The sequence below is a fragment of the Tupaia chinensis genome, unplaced genomic scaffold, assembly GCF_000334495.1.
Source record: "Tupaia chinensis unplaced genomic scaffold, TupChi_1.0 Scaffold000226_1, whole genome shotgun sequence".
Classification (NCBI taxonomy): Eukaryota; Metazoa; Chordata; class Mammalia; order Scandentia; family Tupaiidae; genus Tupaia; species Tupaia belangeri.
In genome coordinates, this window is record NW_006159701.1 from 5881329 (window position 1) to 5903944 (window position 22616).

Sequence of the window (22616 nt, forward strand, 5' to 3'; positions counted from 1 at the left end):
GGCCCTTGGCTCCGGACGTCACAGGCCGGCCAGCCGAGCCTTTGCTGAAGTTGCCAATGAAGGCAGCAGCTGTTTTCTCTAGGAAGCCTCTTGACTCCCAAAGGCGAGGACAGTGAGGAAGATGAAGATACCGAGTACTTCGATGCCATGGAAGACTCCACATCCTTCATCACCGTGATCACCGAGACCAAGGACGACAGGTGGGGCTCTCCCCCGGCAGGGATGGCCTGGCTTGGGGGCAGCTGCTACCAGGGTCTGCCTGGTTCTCGGGCTCCATCTGGCTTTCTTTCTTTACGTCTGGTTCCTAATGCATTTTCACTTCGATTCGGTTTGTTCCTTAAACCCAAAGTGCCCAATGTTTCTTTCACCAGGCTTTTAATTTAAAATGGAGCTGGTGAGGTGGGCATTGGCTGTGCTCAGATCCGTCCTGGGGCTGGGACCCAGGGGCTGGAGTCCCAAAGGCCCCAGCCGGCTCGGCTTAGATCCGTCCTGGGGCTGGAGTCCCAAAGGCCCCAGCCGGCTCATTCTTACCTAAGAGCTGCTCAGGGTCCCACCCGCCCCCTCCACTGTGTCCTTGTTCAGCAACAGGCGAGAGATCCGAGAGTCTCTTATTTTCTATTTCCAAGTCTTTGTTTCACTTGTCATAAAAGCTGGCACTTTGGGGATGTTTCTGAAAGCATATGATAACACACCGTGGGGACTGGGGAAAGCCCAGCGCTCTCAGGGGTGTTTCTGAATGCACAGGAGATCACAGTAGGGATGGGGACGGTCACTAGCATGGAAATGATGTTGCCAGCCTCTCGGGATTCACGGGTGTGCCCTGCACAGGGACGCACAGGTGTGCTGTAGAAAGTGTGAGCCAGGCAGGCAGGCTGGGTGCAGCCCCTGGTCGGGCTGTGGCTGGCATGAGCAGGCCACTGAAAGTCCCCAGCTGTGGGACCTGTAGCCCGATGTGCTATACCCACTCCTGGTCCCAGGGTCTTCCAGAGAAAGGGCTGTTCAGGTCTCTCCAGCTCCCCGGGAGTCTCTGGGCCACCAGCAGTGTTTCCGGCTCAGGACTACCCCTTTTCCCAGGGACACTTCTGCATTGCCTCTGCTGCTCTCGGCATGGCGCAGCACAGTCCTGCCGACCTTCCTTCCACCTTGTCTCCGGCACCATCACCCTCTGGGCTCCGCAGCATGCAGGACAGTCCCACCCTGGCTGCCTCCAGCACCCTCCAACCCTCCCAGGCCTGGAGCCACTCAGGGCCTGGGTGCCCCTAATGACAGTGACTCCCTCCCTTCCCATCTTGAGGCCCTGACTGCCAAGGACCTGTTCCTGGCTGTGGCTGACCCACGGTCACCCAGAACTTGAGCCCCTTGACCAAAGTGCCCTGCTGCCCCACAGGTATCCATAGGCCCAGGGCTGGGGCGGCCCTGCTTCATGCCCATCAGGAACCCCAGTCTCACATGGGAGTCAGACCAGCAGACAGCAAGGATACGGTGGGGCCTGTCCAGATCAGAAAGGGGCCCATGAGTCCTACAAGGCCCTCCCAAAGGAGATACCCACCTCTGACCTCACCTTGGTTCTGGGCTAGCCAGTCCCCAGGAGAGGGCATGCAGGGACACCCGGCAAGGGCTTTGCCGAGCGGCTGCTGCTGGGGGCACCAGCGGGCAGGGCTTCTCCAAAGGCCATCTGGTCCCTTGGCCCACACCGTGAGTGTCCTGGATTGGAGATGCCCCACTGGAGAAGCAGCCCCTCAGACCTTACGACAGGGTCTGGACGGAGGGTGGACCAGGTTCTGAGGACACCTCACGATTTGCCAATAACTTGTGCTCCCCACCCCGCTGTTTGTGTTTCCTGTAGGAAAGCGGAAGGTGGAAGTGGGACTGGCTCTGTGGACTGGACCGCGACCGACAATGTAAGCGGGAGCACCCCGAGAGTTGGGGCAGCTCCTGGCCTGGGGTCGGGCTCTACTTGGACGAGGGGGGGATACCAGTACCCGAGCTCTGGATCACTGGGGCAGGCCCAGCGCTCTGGCTATGTTTGGGGCCCTGATCTGCCTCCATGTAATGGTTCAAGCAAAGCTCCCTGCCCTTCCAGCCAGCAGCATGCCAGCGGCCCCTCGCACTTGTCCTCAGAGGGCAGAGATGAGGGCGGGGACCTGGAAGTTCCAGCTGCACTCGGCTCCCTCTGACAGGCCTGCCCGACCTCTCCGGCAGGTGTTAGATGGTGCCTCACTCGTGCCCAAGGGTTCATCCAAAGTCAAGAGGCGCGTCCGCATCCCCGACAAGCCCAACTACAGCCTTAACCTCTGGAGCATCATGAAGAACTGCATCGGCCGGGAGCTCTCCAGGATCCCTATGCCGGTGGGTGGCCCGGGGCCTGTGGGAAGCACCGCAGCCCTGGGTGTCATTTGTGTGATGGCCCAAGGAGTGCATAATGGATGCTCGACTCGTGTTATCAGCACTGCCCAAATCCCCAAAGAGCAGGGGTCTTCGGGCTCTGATGGGGGGAGCCAGGGTGGGCTCTACGTGGATCAGGGACATGAGCGACCTCAAACACCTCCAGACCTGACTGACCGCACGGCGTCCTGGCTGTCCTAGGACAGGAGATGCGAGTAGCAGGATTGGGCTGTGTGTGTAGGGGTGCCAGGTGTCCCTGGTGTCCTCCCCTGGAAATGGCAGCTCAGCAAGGTCACAGAGTAGGCCAAGGGCAAGACTGGGGTCCTCGTGTCATCAGGCTATGGTGGCATCTAGTTCCCTACGTCCTTTTGAATCACTGACCTCTGTGTCTGCCCCATCACGGTGTCCCCTTCTCAGTGTCAGGGAGGCTGGAGTGAGAGAGTGTGGGGAAGACTGTGCTCCATAGCCTCACAGGGGACCCTGAACCCTACTCGCTGTATGCAGGGCCCTCCCTGGAGCCCTCAACAGAACACTTACATCCCAGCCCAGAACACGAGGAAGACCACTTCCGGTCACAGACCCGCTCAGTCGTTCACTCATTTATTCACTCCGGACTCCAGTGGTTCAGCACTGACCGTCCAACAGAGGGCCAGTCAGACACCCCAGTCTTTATGGAGTCACAGCAAACAGGAAACATGCATATAACACGCTGAAAGAGGCTGGGGACTGGTGTCGGGCAGGGACGTCCCTGACCACCTGAGAAAAGCAAGATGATGTGACGACCCGGCCTGACCACCCTGCCCACCGCCTGCCCGCAGGTGAACTTTAATGAGCCCCTGTCCATGCTCCAGCGGCTGACGGAGGACCTGGAGTACCACCACCTGCTGGACAAGGCCGTGCACTGCACTAGCTCCGTGGAGCAGATGTGCCTGGTGGCTGCCTTCTCCGTGTCCTCCTACTCCACCACTGTGCACCGCATCGCCAAGCCCTTCAATCCCATGCTGGGGGAGACCTTCGAGCTGGACCGCATGGATGACATGGGCCTGCGTTCCCTCTGCGAGCAGGTGACCTGCCGGGCTGGTGCTGCGCGGTACCCATTCACACCCTGGCCAAGCTGCTCCTGCCAGGCCGGGGGTCAGGACGAGATGAGTGGGATACAGCCTCTGACCCCGACTGCCCAGCCCACAGGGATGTCACACTGTCTCCTGGAGACAGTAAGGGACATGAAAGCTCAGTGAGGACAGAGTTGAGTCTTGTACATAAGAGGAGGACATGGCCAGGGAACCATGGAGCAGAGGTGGAGGGACATCTGCAGACCAGAGGTGGGGTCCCCACTGGCCTGCAAAACAGCAGGCAGGAGCTGGGGCTGCGCTCATCAGGGAAGGACTGCCCTGGCCAGCCCCTGTCCCCTCCACCCAACTCCCTTTCTATTCCCTTCCCACTGAAATGAGCCAGGGAACCTTAGTGGTGACATCTTGACACTGAGCCTGGGCACCCTTGTCAGGCAAGCCCTGGCTGCCGTTAGAGGCAGGCACTTCATAGCCGGGGGCCGGGGGCCGGGCTGAGGAGGTGACTGCAGCAGCTGCATGGGGGTGCGGTGGCCAGAGCACACGCAGCTTTGAAGGTAGAGCCAGCAGGTTTGCCAATGCCGCCTTTCGATGTGGGGGTGGGGGGAAGGCAACGGTGACCTTGGGTCCTAGGCCTGACCCACTGAGAAAAGTCAGCTGTGTCAAGTGCCCCCCATGTGCCAGCAGCTGGGCAGGTGATGAGCACACAGCTGGGGAGACGGACATGACTGGGTGTGCTAGCTCTCACAAAGGAGGTGGTCGGGAGCAGTGTGGCTGAGGCGGAGGGAGGGAGGGAGGGAGGAAGGAAAGGGTGCAGTGGGCTATGGCTGTGTACGGGGCCTGACTTACATGGGATCCCTTTGGCAGCAGTGGGGACAGTGTTCTCCCAAGAAGCCTGGAAGGTGGGGGTTGAGGCGGATTCTGGGTGTCCCTCCTTTTTTGGAGAGATTTTTGCTATAGAGCACAAGTGCTTGTCAGAGAGATAGACAGAGAGACAAAGTGAGAAATCACGCCCTGGTGGATGGCCACACCAAAATCCCGTCTCCATTCTCCTCTCAGGATTTTGGGCATACACGCACGCGTACCTGGCATGAATGTCAAGCCGCTGGGTCCAGGACTCGAACCACAGTCAGCCATGGGGGAGTCCAATGATGTAACTATTATGTCATCTGGTGGTCCCCTCTGGGTGTGCCTTAAATGGACAGGAGTTGCTAAGGAGCATGAGAAAGCAGCAGAGGGGTAGAGACTCCAAGCGTCTGGTGTGCACAGCTCAAATACTGGGGGTGGGGCTGGTACAGAGGCGTAGACGAGGCAAAGCTGCAGGGACACCCCGTGAGGTCACACCCCTGGCTTTGCCCATAGGGTGGCTCTAGTGGGCTTGTGGAGGCCCAGCCATAGGTGACTGCGTTTGGGGACAGCTCACCCATTGTAGGTTGGGTGTGCATTTCTGAGGTACGAGGAGTGAGTGGGCTGCTGCTTGCCAAGATGGAGACTGTGAGGCACAGCGGGAGGGCATCCTGTCAGTTAGGCCAGGGAGTCTGGAGCTGGCTGGGGCTGGGGGCCTGCCTGTGGCCAAGAGATAAGGTGCCCTGGGGAAGGTGCAGTCCGGGGAAAGGTGGCACCTGGGCCTCTGCAGCCAAGGGGCTCGTGGGATCAGGACGGACCTGCCGGTGGGGGGAGAGAACCAGTGTCCTGGAAGGCAAGGCAGCCGTCAGGGAGCCGCGTGCTGGGGCCCCAGACTGGGGCAGTCAGGCCTGCAGGTAGCCAGGGCAGTGGACTCAGCCTTAGAGGGAGGCAGGACCGGGGGCAGTGCCCAACTTCGTCCCTTGGTGGAAATGGCTTCTCCAGTCTGGGTCCCCGAAGATAACACAGCACAATGGACACAGCCCCTTCCAGGCCTTGGCAAGGACTAAATGAGGAAGTGGGCACTGAAGCCCTTGGTCAAGCATAATAGCTTTGGCACAGTGGTTAAGGCGGCTGGATCCCACACGGCTGACTGCCTAGTTTGAGTCCCAGACCTAGCAGTTTGAAAAACATACCAGGCACATGTGTGTGCATGCCCAAAATCCCGAGAGGAAAACGGAGGAAGAGAGATTGCAGCATGGCCATCCATTGGTGGGGTGGATGAGTTCTTCCTTTCCCTCTGTCTGGCTTTGGTGACACACATGACCTACAGCAAAAACAAACAAAACAAAGCAAAACAAACGAACCCCAGCAGCTGCAGCTTCACCAGCATGTCCTTGAGGTAAAGTCTGCCACCAGTCCTGTCTCCGCCAAGAGCAGACACGGGGACACCCAGGCCCTGAGTTCCCACTCACCGTGGGTCGGGCAGTCCCAGGACAGCCACTGGGCTGCTCTTCTGCTCTGGGCACTGTCCTTCTGGGGGTCTGCCTTGGGGGCGAGGCAGGTTGCCCCTCCCTGGCTGGAGGAGGTAGTGCCTGGCCCAGTCCAGCGAGTGCTCACCTGCCCGGGCTCTGGTCTCAGGTGAGCCACCACCCACCCTCAGCCGCGCACTACGTGTTCTCCAAGCATGGCTGGAGCCTCTGGCAGGAGATCACCATCTCCAGCAAGTTCCGGGGGAAATACATCTCCATCATGCCGCTAGGTGAGGGGGACCCTGTGCTCTCCGGGACCGCAAGACATTCTGCTTGAGAGGGAGGGCTGTTCCTGCCCCAGAGTGGCTTGGGGCTTCCAGGGGAGACCTCCCTGCAGGTCTAACCCTACCCCGACAGCTTTTGTGGCCTGTACCCCCACCCCCACCCCACCTTGCATCAATATTCCTGTGGTTCTTAAGACATGGGGCCTGTGCCTGAGCTGGCCAGGGCTGCTCACCAGTCCCCGGCCCCCAGGTGCCATCCACTTAGAATTCCAGGCCAGCGGGAACCACTACGTGTGGAGGAAGAGCACCTCGACGGTGCACAACATCATCGTGGGCAAGCTCTGGATCGACCAGGTCAGAGCAGCCCTGGGGGTGGGGGGACAGCCTGGGGATGAGTCACTGACTGCATCCTTCTCACCAGTCAGGGGACATTGAGATCGTGAACCATAAGACCAATGACCGCTGCCAGCTGAAGTTCCTGCCCTATAGCTACTTCTCCAAAGAGGCAGCCCGAAAGGTGAGCAGGGCCACCCCTCGGAACCACAGGGGGCCCGGGATGGGCATGTGCCTACACTGGTCCTGCCAATGTCCACAGGTGACAGGAGTGGTGAGTGACGGCCAGGGCAAGGCCCACTACGTGCTGTCAGGCTCCTGGGATGAGCAGATGGAGTGCTCCAAGATCGTGCAGAGCAGCCCCAGCAGCCCAAGCTCCGATGGGAAGCAGAAGACGGTGTACCAGACCCTGCCGGCCAAGCTGCTATGGAAGAAGTACCCGCTTCCGTGAGTAGGGGCTGTCCCTTCCTGGTACAGGGCAGGGGAGAAAGGACGAGTGAGGAAGAGGAGGCGAGCGAGCAGTAGACAGGCAGAGGACACCTTTCCTGGACAAGAGGCAAATGGCAGGCACACAAGGTCAGAGGGTTCAGTCCCCGCGTGGGCAGAAAACAGTGCTATCACACCAGCGTGGAAACCAGACACCAACAGGAAATAAATGTGAACCTACTAGGTGGTGGCAAATTCTATGCAGAGACTTCAAGCAAGGAGACAGGGCAGAGTCCCGCCGTACGTGGCTCCAGGAAATACAGTTCAAACTTGAAGATACATTTTTTTTAAAAGAATTATTTAACTTTATTTATTTTATTTGTTTATTTATTTAAATTTGACCTGAGAGAGACAGAGTGAGAGAGAGAGAGAGAGAAAGTGAGAAAACAAGCCACCAGGTTTGGGACTCAAACCGCAGTTGGCCATGTGAGAGTCCAACCACCACGCCACCTGCCAGCGCCTAAATCTGGTATATTTGAAGATATGTTTCCTGTTTCCTGCAGTAGAAATTCTGCAAAGAAAAAGTAAAATAACTGAAACTGAGAACTCCATGGAAAGGTTTAAGAGAATCTGTCACCTGAATGTAGGTCAGGAGAAATGATCCAACTGTAGCATAAAGACAAAACTGGGAAAAGATGAGAAGCTGCAGTGAGAGGGAAGCTCTCGGTGGCCTAGAGTGAGGTCCTGGAGCAGGCTAGCTAGACCCCCTGGGAGCTTGTTAGTTTGAGAATCTCCCTCCAGACCTTCTGGGTAGGAAGGAGCCTGTACTTTAATCAGATCCCCAGGGTATTCAAACTTGCTCAATTTGAAAGTAGGGTCTAGCACTTCCTAGTTAGAATCCCAGAAAGAGAATTTTCTTTTCTTTCCTTTTTTTTTTTCTTTTTTTGCTATAGGGTGCCTGCACTTGCCTGAAGAAAGAGAGAGGGAAAATCAGAAACCTCTCCAAAAAAAAAAAAAAAAAAAAAAAAAAAAAGAGGTGGTGTTGAAAGGGAACCTCTCCTACACTGTTGGTGGGAATGTAAACTGGTTTAGCCACTGCGGAGAACAATATGGAGGTTCCTCTGAGATCTACAAATAGAACTACCATTTGATCCAGCAATCCCACTTCTGGGTATCTACCCAAAGGACAGGAGAATGCTCGGTTGGAAAAGTGCTTGCACATCAATGTTTATTACAGTATTATTCACGATTGCTAAGACATGAAACCAACCTAAATATCCACAAACAGATAAACAGATGGAAAAAATGTGGCGCATATACTCTATGGAATACTACTCAGCCATAAAAAAACAAGACCCTGGCATTCGATAGGAAGTGGTCATATAAATATGGAGGATCTATTGTTGAATGACGCAAACTAGGATATGAAAGAAAGATACTATATGTATCCACTTAATAGATACTAACCATACTTTATGGTAGAGGCTGAAATATTGGAGGGCATAAAATCTGTGAAAATAGTTATGGATGCTGAAGACAGTGTGGAACAGAGCAGTAGAAGGGAAGAGTATAGAGAAGGATAGCAAGAGAACAAATAGTAGGGCATGACATCAGTAGGATACAGAAATGGTTTATTACTTGTCGATGATAACATGTATAGTATTCTCAACTGGACTGGTCTGAGAAGTATTTCATGTTGGGTAATTTTTTTTTTTTGGAGAGTTTTTTTTTTTTTTTTTTTTTTTTTAGGTTTTTTTTTTAAGGGGGGGGGCCCCCCCCCCACAAAACGAGAATGAGTTCTAAGCCACCGGGTCCGGGACACGAACCACAGTCAACTACTTGGGAGTCCAGCGACATAGCCATTACGCTAACTGCTGGTTTGCGAGAGTTTTTTCGCTATAGGGCATGTGCGCTTGCCAGAAAGACAGAGACAGATAGAAAGCGATAAATCACCCACCAGGAGGGATGGCCATGCCACAATTCCTTCTCCTCCATTCTCCTCTCAGGATCTCGAGCATGCACACACATGCTCCCGGCATGAGTTTAAGCCACCGGATCCAGGACTCAAACCACAGTCGACTACATGGGAGTTCAGTGACATAGTCACTACACTAACTGCTGGTCCCTGGGTAAATTCTTTATACAAGCCAAATGATATACAGTGACTGAATGTTAAAAAATAATGAGAATAAATAATAATAATAAATAATAATCTGAAAAATTGCACTGAAAGAACGCTTTCAATGTGTATAAAATAAAAATTCTAAGTGATAAAAAAGTTGCTATCTAATAAAAAGTTGAGCTCATCAAGTAGATATAATAGTTTCAAATATTATGCTTGAAATAAAACAGCCTCAAGAACATACAAAGCACCTACTGATAATTAGGGGAGAAGCTGATAACCCCATCATTTTAGTTGGAGACTGGGAAATTTCAATATATCCCCATCACTAGTTGATAGGTCAAATGTGAAGAAAATCAAGCCAAACAAAAATAAAACAGCAAGAATATAAAGGAGATTGAAACAATATGGAATATACACAAACTGAGATAACATACTGTTTCTCAAGTACACATGGAATATTTGCAAAATTGATCATGTATGTACTAAACCCTGAAGAAAGCATCAACAAGTTTAGAAGGTGGCATACAAATCACATGTATTGGATTATCAGAAAAGTCATGATGTATTTTTTCTGTGCAAAGTAGTGAATTGACTTTTCCAACAATCCAGTATAATAAGACAATTAAAAGTTATGAACAAAATGAAAAAAAATCACATCTGTCAAGAAATTTAAGTTGCTAAATAACACATGAATGATAAATTAGAATGCACATTTAAAAATACCTAGAATGGGACTAGCAGATGGCATAATGGTTGCTGGACTCCCACAGAGTCAACCATGATTTGAGTCCTGGACTTGGTGGCTTAAGACTCACACTGGGCATGTGTGCCTGAATGCCCAAAATCCAGGATGAGAATGGAAGAGAAGGGATTATGGTGTGGTCATCCCCCTGAGGGGTGATTTCTTGCTTTCTATCTGTCTGTCTGTCTCTGTCTCTCTAGCAAGTGCATGCGCTTTATAGCAAAAATCTTTTTAATAAATAAATAATACCTAGAGCTGAATGATATAAAAGGTGTCAAAATTGGCTGGATGCAAAAAAGGCAATGCTTCAGAGGAAATTTATTGCCTTAAATAATTTTAATTTTGAGGGTTTTTTTTCTTTCTGAATTTTCATTCTAAGAAGTTAGCGAAAGTTCAGTGTATAAACCCCAAAGAGAGAAGAAAGTATACTTTAAAAAATAAAACCAAAAATCAATAAAATAAAAAATGAAAAATAAATAAATTTGATAAAGCTAAAAATCTATTCTTTGAGGGGAAAACAACTGACAAAAGAGAAAACTATAAGGCTGATCATGTTAGAAGTAATTTTTTTTTAATAAAGAGAGGATTTTGCTATAGGGTGTGTGCATTTGCCAGAAGGACAGAGACAGACAGACAGAAAGCGAGAAATCACCCCCCCGGGGAGATGGCAATGCCACAATCCCTCCTCCTTCATTCTCCTCTCAGGATCTTAGGCATGCACACACATGTGCCCAGTGTGAGTTTAAGCCACCAGGTCTGGGACTCAAACCACGGTCAACTATATGGGAGTCCAGTGACATAGCCATTACACCATCTGCTGGCCTCAAGAAATAATTATTAATGAAAAACATTTCATAAGATACATACAGTATAAAGAGGTCATTAAAACTTAGATGGAAGGAAATTCTTAGAAAAATATAACTTCCAAGAACTGCCTCTAGAAAAAATAAAAAGTATAAATAGTCCTATAGTAATTACATAAATTGAAGCAGCAATTTCAAAATTACCATTAGGGAAAAGAAGGCTTAACTCATTTAACAGGTAAATTCTACCAAATTTTCAAGAACTTACTATCTCAGTTTCATTGAAAGACTTCCAGAACACAAAAAATGAGGAAATACTCTCTTCTCCTATAGTCTGAGGCCTGAATAATCCTCATATGACATCAGACTAAGACAGCAGTAAGAAAATAAAAGTTATACTCTATTTCACCTATGAATAATATAAGCAAAATTCCAAAATATATCCAAAAATCCAATGCAGCAGTGTATAAGATAACATTATGGAATTTTGTTGAATTTATCTTAGATATGCAAGAATGGTTTTATATTAAACAATCATAAATTAATCGTGCTAACAAATTTCAGTAGATTCAGAAAAACCTTTTTAGGAGCCAAGATACGTATAAGATTAACATGCAAAAAGTCTGCTGTGTTTTTATACACTAACAGCAAACAATAAAAAAAATGTAAGCAAAGAGAGGATACCAATTATATCAGAGAATATCAAGGCCCTTGTAATAAATCTTATATTCTAGACCCATATAGAGAAAAAATTTAAATTTTACTAAAATACATCAAAAAAGAGCTGAATAAATGGAGAAAGTCAATGTTCATGGATAGGAAGTTTTAGTACTATAACAGTGTCATAACTTAAAGAGTTAGTAAATCAAACAAAACCCCTACAGGCATTTTAATGGAACTTGACATTAAAAATTTTATGTATATTTTTTTTATTTAGAGAGGTTTTGTTTTGTTTTGTTGCTATAGGGCGTGTACACTTGCCAGAAAGACAGAGAGAGAGAGAGAAATAGAAAGCAAGAAATCACCCCCCAGGGGTGATGGCCACACCACAATCCCTTCTCCATTCTCCTCTCAGGATCTTGGGCATTTGCGCACGCATGCCTGGCGTGAGTTTAAGCCACTGGGTCTGGGACTTGAAGCACGGTTGGCTACATGGGAGTTCAGCAACATAGCCATCACACTAACTGCTGGTCCCAGGAATTTTATATTTAAATAGCATAATAAAGGGCTAGGATATTTCTGAAGACCAGAGAGTGTAGAATGGAATAATATGCCCAGAAACAGGCCTATGGATGTGTGTATCTTTGGATATATCACACTCTGTCATATATCAAACATGTAAACAGGTAGGACTTTTCATTAAATGGATCTAGGAAAAAAACATAGTTATCTAGATGAACTGAATCTCTCCCTTTCATTATAACAAAAATTGACTCTAGATAAAGGTCTTACAAGAAATATTAAGTATGACTTAATATTAAATTATATATTAATACTGTAAGTAAAATACATAGATGGATATCTTTTAGACCTTAAGAAAATATAGCTTAGTTTCCAGCTTAGGTCAGGCAGAATGGCTCCTGCAAAGAAGGGTGGCAAGAAGAAGAAGGGCAGTTCTGCCATCAGCGAGGTGGTGACCCAGGAATACGCCATCAACATTCACAAGCGCATTCATGGCATGGACTTCAAGAAACGTGCTCCTCGGGCACTCAAAGAAATCCCAAATCCAGAAATTTGCCATGAAAGAGATGGGGACTTCCAGATGTGCATATTGACACCAGGCTCAACAAAGCTGTCTGGGCCAAAGAAATAAGGAACATCCCATATCGAATCCATGTGCAGTTGTCCAGAAAATGAACCGAGGATGAAGATTCACCCAACAAGCTTTACACTCTGGTGACCTATGTACCTGTTACTACATTCAAAAATCTACTATGTCAATGTGGATGAGAACTAACTGCTGATTTTCAAATAAAGTTATAAAACCAAAAGAAAAATGTAGCTTAAACAAAAAAAGCACTGATTCATTTGACTACAGTAAAATACTTTTGTTCATTAAAATAATTTTTGCTTATTAAAAGAATTTAAAGAAGTGAAGAAGACAATGTATAAACATGGGAAAAGGTAATCATAGCACTATTCCTGACCAAGAATTAGTATGAAGAATACAGAAAGAATATTTTATAACAAAGATAATAATTACAAAAAGGAATACAGAATTTATAAGCAACAAATATGCCAAAAACCCAGTGGGGAAAATGTGCAAAAATCAGAAACAAGAATTTCACAAAAGAATAAACATATATAGCCAATTTTATGAAAACCAAGAACATTGTTATTGGTAATCAGAGAAATGTCAATTAACTCTTTTGGCCGGAACCACCATCTTCCAGTAATTAACCAAAATGACAAACACAAAGGGAAAGAAGAGAGGCACCCGATATAAAGGCCTAGAGTGGTTCCTTTGCAAACATATATGTGAATCTGCAAGAAAAGTGATATTGTAGACATCAAGGGAATGGGTACAGTTCAAAAAGGAATGCCCCACAAATGTTACCATGGCAAAACTAGAAGAGTCTACAGTGTCACCCAGCATGCTGTTGGCATTGTTGTGAACAAACAAGTTAAGGGCCAAATTCTTGCCAAGAGAATTAATGTGCGTATTGAGCATATTAAGCATTCTAAGAGCAGAGATAGCTTCCTAAAACATGTGAAAGAAAATGACCAGAAAAAGAAAGAAGCCAAAGAGAAAAGTACCTGGGGTTCAACTAAAGCAAAAGCCTGCTCCACCCAGAGAAGCACACTTTGTGAGAACCAATGGAAAGGAGCCTGAGCTACTGGAACCTATTCTCTGTGAATTCATGGCATGATGGGTGTTAAAAATAAATTAATCTATTAAAAAAAAGGAAATACCAATTAAAACAATGAGAAACTATTTTATATCCATTTGGTTAGTAAAAAAGAAGTCTGACAAACCAAGTCTTGAAAATATGGATCCACAAAATCTCTTACACATTGTTGATGGGTGTGTAAATTGGTACAATCACTTGGGTAAACAGGCCTTACCTCCTAAAGATGAACTATCACAACGGGGTCTTCAAAAAGTTTGTGGAAGACATGCTTTATGAAAAAACTATGAATGGATTGCAGAACGTTTTTGCACTTAAATAAACTTGGACTTTAATTCCCTTTTCTACAAACCTTCTGAAGTTCTCTCATACTCTGTAATCCAGCAGTTCCATTTGTAGGTATAAACTCAAGAGAAATTCTTGCAGACATACCACAGGAAATATGCATGAGATATTTCAAAAGCAAAAATTTGGAAACAACCCAAATTTATTGAATGAATAACTATGGTATATTCTCATGAGGAAATACCATCCAGGAAAATAAAAAATGAAGCATAGCAACATGAAACAATAGATAAAGCCTAGTAATATAGCATTAAGTTAAAAAAAATGTCCAGACAGTTATATACATCATATTCAGTATGCAAAATACATTTATAAATGTGTACACAGAGACAGAGACTTATCTATACTTAAAGAGGGTCAGCAGGTGGTGTGGTAGTTAAGGCACTGGATCCCACATGGCTGCCTGCAGTTCGAGTCCCAGACCTGGCAGCTTGAAAATTATGTGTGGTGTGTGTGCTTCTGTGTCCAAAATCTCAAGAGGAGAATGGAGAAGGGATTGCATCATGGCCACCCCCCCAGGGGGTAGTTTCTCATTTTCCCTCTGTCTCCCTGGTGAGTGCACGTGCCCTATGACAAAAATGTTTATTAAAAAAAAAAAAAAGGGTTTTTTTTTGGAGAGGTTTTTTTGCTATAAGGTGTACTTGCTTGCCAGAGAGACAAAGAGAAACACAGAGACAGAAAGTGAGAAATCACCCCCCAGGGGGGATGGCTACCCCACAATCCCTTCTACTCCATTCTTCTTTTTGGATATTTTTCAAGCACACACACATGCCTGGCATGTTTTACAAGCTCTGTGGTCCAGGACTCAAACCACAGAGTTTGCCATGTGGGATCCAGCATCCAAACCACCATGCCACCTGTTGGAAATAATAATTTTTAAAACCCCAACAAAGAAGGAATATAATAGGAAAATGAATAAAGCAGAAGATCCTGAAGTAGGACCTACAAAGTTTGATATTCAACCAATGAATAAACTGGATAAATCTGACATGGATGTTGGAAATAGGTGCACATAACCAACCTCATATACAAAATGAGATATTGTTCTGTCACAGACATTAAAGCACTACTAATGAAGATTTTTTAAAATTAAAATTATTTATTTACTTAAGTTCATTTATTATTATTATTTTTAAAAATTTGACCAGGGAGAGACAGAAAAAGCAAAAAAGCAAGCCTTCAGGTCTGGGACTCAAACTGTGGTCAGCCATATGGGAATCCAGCACCTAAACCACCACACCACTTACCAGCCCCCTAATGAAAATATTAGGAAACAACTTTATGCTGATAAATTTGAAAAACTGAATGAAACAGACAAATCCCCAGAGATGTCTACTGTAGCAAAAGGTGGTGGAGCAAGTAAGGGGCACAAAGGGATAGAGTGAGTCTGACACAGGTACACTGCAGAGTCTTGCTGGGTTGGTCCATAGGAGTGGACAGGGTCACCCTCTTGTATGCCCTAGGCCAGAGGGATTCCCCGAAGGATGCTGAGAGCTGGTGGGCCAGGAGGTGCAGGACCCGATCCAGGCCAGGCAGAGGAGGGCCTGGTGTCGCTCACGCTGCGTTTGCCCCGCAGGGAGAACGCGGAGAAGATGTACTACTTCTCAGAGCTGGCCCTGACGCTCAATGAGCAGGAGGAGGGCGTGGCGCCCACCGACAGCCGCCTGCGGCCAGACCAGCGGCTGATGGAGAAGGGGCGCTGGGACGAAGCCAACACCGAGAAGCAACGGCTGGAGGAGAAGCAGCGCTTGTCGGCAGGCGGCTGGAGGCCTGTGCACCCGGCAGCGGCTGTGGCACAGAGGAAGGTGAGGCCGGGCAAGGAGGGTGCGAGGGGGGAGAGGGGAGGGGCGATTGTCCAGGGGAGCGGGTACCTGGGTGGGGGGCCCGGGAGCAGCCCCCAGCCCACCATCAGGCCTGCTGTGCCACCCAGCAGAGAAGGAGGCAGAAGTGTACATGCCACTGTGGTTTGAGAAGAGGCTGGACCCGCTGACCGGGGAGATGGCCTGCATATACAAGGGCGGCTACTGGGAGGCCAAGGAGAGGCAAGACTGGCACATGTGCCCCAACATCTTCTGAGCGCCGCCCCTGCAGCAAATACAGGCGCCTGCACAGCTGGGTCCACCTTCTCTTAATGCACTGGATTTAGCACCGAATGGCCCTCTCCCTCCCCCGATTTCCACCCATTTCCTTTTCTTTATTTCTTTAACACTTTTTTGGGGCTCTCACCTTGGAAGGAGGAAGGGCTGACCCGGGTTCTCTCCAGCCCCCAGGTGCGCCGGGTCACCTGTGCCCCTTCATTATGGACTTAGGCTCATTGGGACCCCAGCTCCCTGTTACACACCTCAGGCCGGCTGGCCCGGGCCAAGGGCTGCCCAAGTCACCAGCCCCCGACCCAGGGAGGAACTGGCCCCTTGCAGGGAGCCTCTTTTGACTTTTTTAGAAAAATCAATTTCGTTTTCTCTCCAGCCATGACGTTTAGTAAATATTTTTAGTACAGCACTTAGCAGAGAGCTTTCCAAGTGTGCTTTCTTGCCACAGAAGTGTCCTGGCAAGAACCCCTTTTTAAGACATCAGGAAGCCAGACCCCTTTGATTCGGGCACATCTCGTAGCTCATGACAGCAAGGCCCCACCTGGATCTGAATTGCCTGTCCTGCAGAAGCCCAGGCCCAACAGAGGTGGGAACAAAGGCGGTTGCCCTGGCTGGACAGAGCATGAGGAGTCTCTGGGGCTACCACCCCCTGGCGGGGTGTAAGGGGTGGTGCTGAGGGTGTCCCCCATGTGGATCTGAGAGGGGCAGCTCCCTGCCTAGACTTTAACACTCCAGCTCTCCAGCCCCAGAGAGGCCAGGAAGGGCAGGAAGGCAGGGCCTATAGGGACTCCCTGCCCCGAGAGCCAGACCCCAAATCAGCAATAATGAACCAACCCTCAGCTCAACCTAGGCTGGTGACCTGGGCACCAGACACCCAGCATCCCGCCTCGTCCTCAGGAGGCCCTGGGGGTGCCCCATCTCAGTGCCCCCTGAACTGTTTATTTGCCTAATTTATATACATGATATATAAATATATATAAAATAGCTATTTTGCTTAAAGTTCTATGGTATATGAAAGTTAAAAAAAAAATGATGACGACAGGGTGCACCTGTCTGAGTTTAGCCCTCCTGTCAGCTGTGCCCTGTCTTCTCCTACCCCCTCCCAATGGCTTTTGTCAACCGTGGGGAGACTGGACCACCATTGCCACTGTCCCACTACTCAGAACCCTCCACTCCAGCCCTACCCACTTCAGTTTGGTCCTGAAAGCTCATCTTAGGGTTTTTCTTTCTACTCCAAGAATGGTTTTGTTTATATATGTATATATATATATATATATATACATATAAATGACAGATGATACATATGTAAGAAAGGGCGGCAATACTGGGCCTCCCCCGCGAGCTGCAGAATGTACCTCTTCCCAACAGTTGGTGAGTGGGCACCTTTGACTGGTAATAAAAAACCTTGGCTTTGGAGTTTTCACTGTCCTGTCCCTGAGTCTGTCTATGGCTGGGTGGAGGGGGGTGGAAGCAAAGAACAGCCCACAAGATAGCACTGGTGGGGGTGGCGGGCAGTCAGGCCTTATTTTGCAGGGGGAGGTAGGTGTGTGGAGGGCAGGGGAGGGAAAAGGAGGAAGACCTGGTAAGGGCAGGGTCTGTGCCGGGAAGGCGGCCCAAGTCAGCACCACCCTGCGCACACATCCTAGGGCAGGGGTCACAGCTCTGCCACTCTGTGCCTGGACCAGATCTGCCCCTCCTCCCAAAGGGCCGTGTTCAGCTATCTGGGGGCCACCAGCAGCCTCCTCCTGTCTCAGTCCCTGGAGCTGTCTAGGCGAAGGCAAGGCACCTGCCACCCTCTGAGAAGGAAGGCCTGCCCACCTACTGGTAAGTTCCAAGTTGCTTAACAATTGTGGCCTGGGCTGCTTCTGTTGCCCTGGTTGCCAAGCAACACATCACCAATGCATGTCTGAAACTGGTGGCCTGACTTGCAGAGTCCTGGTCCTCTTCCTACTGCTGGTGCTTCCAGGTGAGGGATGGGGTGGGGCAGGGCACCACGGGAGCAGCAGAGCCGGGGCTCTGGGCATCTGCCTCAAGGCCCCAGTGCTATGGGATCCCAGGCTGCCTTCAGAGCCCCTCTCCATCTGTGAGTCCCAGCAGAAGAGCCGAGGGGCAGGTCTCACTGCAGTAGAAGGCGGAGCGTGAGGCAACCTGAGGTTGCACCTGACCCACAGGAGAGGGCCTGCCAGAGGCACAGTCCAGAGGTGACAAAGGCCAGTCTACGGGCCAAAATGAGGAACCTGAAATCCTGGAATGGACCAGCTGGAGCTCTGAACAGGGACTGACACTGGGGCAACCTTCCAGAAAGACCACTCTGACCAGCAGGACACAAGACCCACCTGTACTTAGAGGCCTCCTCTATATCAGCCACCACTGAGTAGAAAGTGGAAAAAAGAAAAAAAAAAAAAAGGTTTTGCAGCACAGGCCATAAGGACTACAGAATACAACTGACAAAAATATCAAAACGCCTAGACAGACCTTTATGGATACGGCAGCACCTGAGTTAATAAGGGGTCATGCTGTCTTCACATGTGGGCATAACAGTTACGCCAGTCCCAAACCTACAGACTCAATATGATCCTTACCAAAATCTACCAACCTATTCCAAACACTTGACAAGTACATTGTGATATTTATATGAGAATAACTCTACAAAAAAAAAATTTAAAAATTCTGAAAACGATGGGGCCAGCAAGCGCAGAGTGGTTATGTCCAGAAACTGGACTCCCATGGTCAACTGTGGTTCGAGTCCCAGACCTGGAAGAAAGAGGAAACAATGTGTGCCTTCCCAAAATCTTAGGAAGAGAATAGAAGACAGTGGATTAGGGTGTGGCCACCATTCCCTGGGGGGCAGTATGGGGGAAGATAGTTCTCACTTTCCCTCTCACTATCTCTCTCCTGTGAGCACACATGCCCTCTGACAAAAACCTTAAAAAAAAATTCTGAAAATGAACTCTGAGGAGGGAGGACAACAGGGTTTGATCCAGAACATGTAGAAAGCTACTGACAAAAGCTACTGAACCCAGACCCAGGAAATTCCTTCCCTCTCAACTCTCAGTCCAAATCATTGCCCCTTACAGGCTGTGTATATTGGGGAGGAAGGCCTGATGGTGTCCAGGGCTGAGCTCAGCATGAAGGGGGTGGGAAAGCTAGGACACCAGAGAGACTACTTGCAAAGTGAACATGAGAATGAGAGAACCAGAGTAACCCCAGTGCTGTTTAACTTCTTCTTTTTCTTACTTTTTGCTATAGGGCACATGTGCTCACTGGAGAGTGAGAAATCACCCTCTGGGGGAATGGCCATGTCACAGTCCCTTCTCTAGTCTCCTCTACACGCACATGCACCCAGCATGTTTTTCAAGCCAACAGGACCAAGACGCAAACCATGAAGTTGGCCAAGTGGGATCTAACCACTTTAACCACCATGCCACTGGCTAGCCCTTTAAGTTATTATGTTCTTACCTCCTCAAAAAATGCTCCGAGGGCCAGGTAGTGGCACAGCAATAACACAACTTGACCCGCATGGGAAAGATCCTAGGTTCATAAGCCAGGACCTCTCTGAGCATACTGGGTGTGTGCACACATGCCTGTGATCCAGGCTGGCTGACAGTGGGTTGGACCACAGTATGAAGACCCTGTTGGTGGTACCTGTCTCTCTCTAGCTATATCTCTCTGTCTCTCTCTCATGGAAGAAAAAAAAAGAAACCTTAAAAAATGGTCAGGGAGGGATCAGTAGGTGGTGTGGAAGTTGAGGCACTGGATTTCCACATGGCCGACCATGATTCAAACCCCAGACCCAGCAGCTTGAATATCACTCCAATGTGCATGTGCGTGCTTGCCTAAAAGCCCAAGAAGAGAATAGAGAAGGGATCGCAACATAGCCATCCACCCTGGGAGTAGGGGATGATTTCTCACTTACCTTCTTTCTGTCTCTCTCTCTGGCAAGTACACACATCCTATGACACAAACAAATAAATAATTAATTAAAAGGCCAGAGCAAGACGTCTAATAAGGTACTCCCCCCCCCCAAGATCTGAGCTTCCAGAGGGCTATACCTTTAAAGTAATGGTGAATCCAAAATAAAATAAAACGTAAAGGTTGGTCCAGAACAGAAAACAGTCCCCTACGAATCTGTAACCAAGAGACACTCAGTTTTGCAGCCCAAATGAATACTACTTGAAGATCTAATAAAACTTCTAGCAGAGAATATAACATACTAAACTGGCAACATCCCCAGTCACCTGAGAGAAGCAAACAAGTCCTCTCTGAACCCCAGATACGAAGTTGTAAGGACAACGAACAGTTCACAGTATAAAATCTCTGAACAGGCTCAGCAGCATTGGTGCAGGGAGTGGAGTGTTACTGTCTGAGGCTGAAGCCACCTGGGAGGCCTACGTTCAGCTCTCTGACCAACCTAACTCAGGCCGGGCCCAGTAGCACACACTTATAATCCTAGCTAACTGGGAGGCTGAGGCAAGTTTATGGATCTCTCTCTCTCTCTTTCCTTTCCTTTCCTCCTTCCCCTCCTTCCCTTCCTTTCTCTCTCTCCCTCTCTTTTTCATTAAACAAAAATCTCTTCTCTTACAAGGAAATAAGCTCCCATGAGCAAAGGCCACCAGAAATAACAGAATCAGACCCAAAACTCCTCCATATAGATGGAAATATCAGATACAGAAAATAGAAATGTATGTTTCTAGAAACAGACAACTAGCTTCGATATGGTTAAATATTCTTTAAAAAAAAAAAACTACCTGAAAAAAATTGTTTAAGTCACTAAAAATAACTCAGTGAATAATTTTTATAACAAAGTGAGTGTATAGCTGAAGAGACTTTTTTTTTTTTTTGGAGAAGCTTTTGCTATAGGGCATGTGCGCTTGCCAGACAGACAGAGACAGGGAGACAGAAAGCGAGAAATCACCCCCCAGGGGGGATGGCCACACCGCAGTCCCTTCTCCTCCACTGTCCTCTTGGGCATGCACGCACACATGCCCGGTGTGAGGTTAAGCCACCGGGTCGGGACTCAAACCGCAGTCGACTACGTAGGAGTCCAGTGACATAGCTGTTATGTTAACTGCTGGTCCCAATAGCTGAAGAGACTTTTAGTGATGTGTGGGAGTGAGAACTGAAGAAATTCAGAATATAGCACGGAGACATAAGAAAAAATATAAAGGAGAAGTTAAGAGACATGGAGGATATGAAGTGAGAAGGTCCCATATTTTGTCAGAAGGAGAAACATGTGCTGCCATGTGTTTTAATGGAGCAGAGCAATCTTGAAAGAGTTAATGACTAAAACATCTCCAAGAACTCATGAAAAGCATCAATATTCAGAATCAAGCTCAACAAATCTTAATCATAGTAAATAAAAGACATCCAACACTACAATATAGTGAAATTGCTGGAACACTGAGACAAAATTTAAAAGCAATCAGATTGAAGGAAAAAATAAAGGTTACCTCAAAGAACATCAACTAGACTTGAGAAGTGACTTCCAGAGGGCATCAGAAGGCAATGAAGTGTCTATGTACAAAAAGGAGAAAACATTAGTGTTGCCAGTCAAAGTATCTTCCAGAACTAAAGCAAAACAAAGATATTAACAACTTATTGGCCATCCATTTCTTCTTTAGCCAGGAAGGACACCGGTGTTGAGGGACAGTAAAGGCCATTTCTTAAAACCAACAGCCAATATCTTGCTCAGCCTTCACAAATGGGCTTCCATTTACATCAGAAACAAGACCTGAGCAATTATTCAACATTGTTCCAAAAACTCTAACTAAACAAAATGGAAAACTGAATTGGAATATTGGCAAATTTATGTCTATAAAAAATAAAGCCATTTAGTTGTTAAACTACCAGAGTTCATAAGACAGAAAATAACACATTCAACATTAGCTTCTCTACATATTAATAATCAGTGAGCAAGAAAAGTAGAAAAAAGTATTCTGGCACAATTGTGATAAAACAGGAATAAGCTTACTCAAAAGTGACAAAACCTGGGGACCAGCAGATGGCATAATGGCTACATCACTGGGCTCCCATGTAGTTGACCATGGTTCGAGTCTTGGACCCGGTGGCTTAAACTCAACGCCAGGCGCGTATGTGTGCGCGTCCAAGATCCCAAGAGGAGAATGGAGGAGAAAGGATTGCAGTGTGGCCACCTCCCCCAGGAGGTGACTTCTTGCTTTCTGTCTCTCTGTCTCTGTTTTACTGGTGAGCGCACACGCCCAATAGCAAAAACCTCCCCCCTAAAAAAGTTACAGAACCTGTATGAAAAATTACAAAATCTTAGAGGATCTAAAAGAAGACTTGAACAAGTGGGAAAATGATTTCATATAATCTGGGGAGATTTAACATAAAAATCTCAGTGCTCTCCAAACTTACATTTAATGTGATAATTTAAATCCCGATGGAACTTTTTTTTTAAAGGCAGGGATGGGAGAGAATTGTACAAAGATTTTTTTTTTTAAGAGAGATTTTTGCCACAGGACATGTGTGCTCACCAGGGAGACAGACAGAAATGATGGGGGATGGCCACGCCACAATCTCTTCTCCTTCATTCTCCTCTTGGGATTTTGGGCATGCACACACATGCACCCAGTGTGAGTTTTCAGCCCTGGGTCTGGGACTCGAATTATGGTCAACTACACGGGAGTCCAGCCATGTAACCATTTTGCCATCTGCTGGTCCTCAAACCCCAGACCCAGCAGCTTGAATATCACTCCAATGTGCATGTGCGTGCTTGCCTAAAAGCCCAAGAAGAGAATAGAGAAGGGATCGCAACATAGCCATCCACCCTGGGAGTAGGGGATGATTTCTCACTTACCTTCTTTCTGTCTCTCTCTCTGGCAAGTACACACA

General features: G+C 48.0%; 1 protein-coding gene across 1 annotated transcript in view; it reads left to right on the forward strand.

The window, feature by feature from the left end:
• OSBP2 (oxysterol binding protein 2) overlaps positions 1–17019 on the forward strand; it is a 149214-nt gene extending 132195 nt beyond the window's left edge. Inside the window, 11 exon segments of the mRNA XM_027771619.1 lie at positions 104–200; positions 1847–1901; positions 2203–2349; positions 3204–3449; positions 5937–6057; positions 6302–6405; positions 6473–6568; positions 6647–6831; positions 15251–15426; positions 15429–15479; positions 15608–17019. Coding sequence (XP_027627420.1) covers positions 104–200; positions 1847–1901; positions 2203–2349; positions 3204–3449; positions 5937–6057; positions 6302–6405; positions 6473–6568; positions 6647–6831; positions 15251–15426; positions 15429–15479; positions 15608–15750 — 1421 coding nt within the window. The 3' untranslated portion in view covers positions 15751–17019.
• The last annotated feature ends 5597 nt before the right edge of the window (positions 17020–22616 follow it).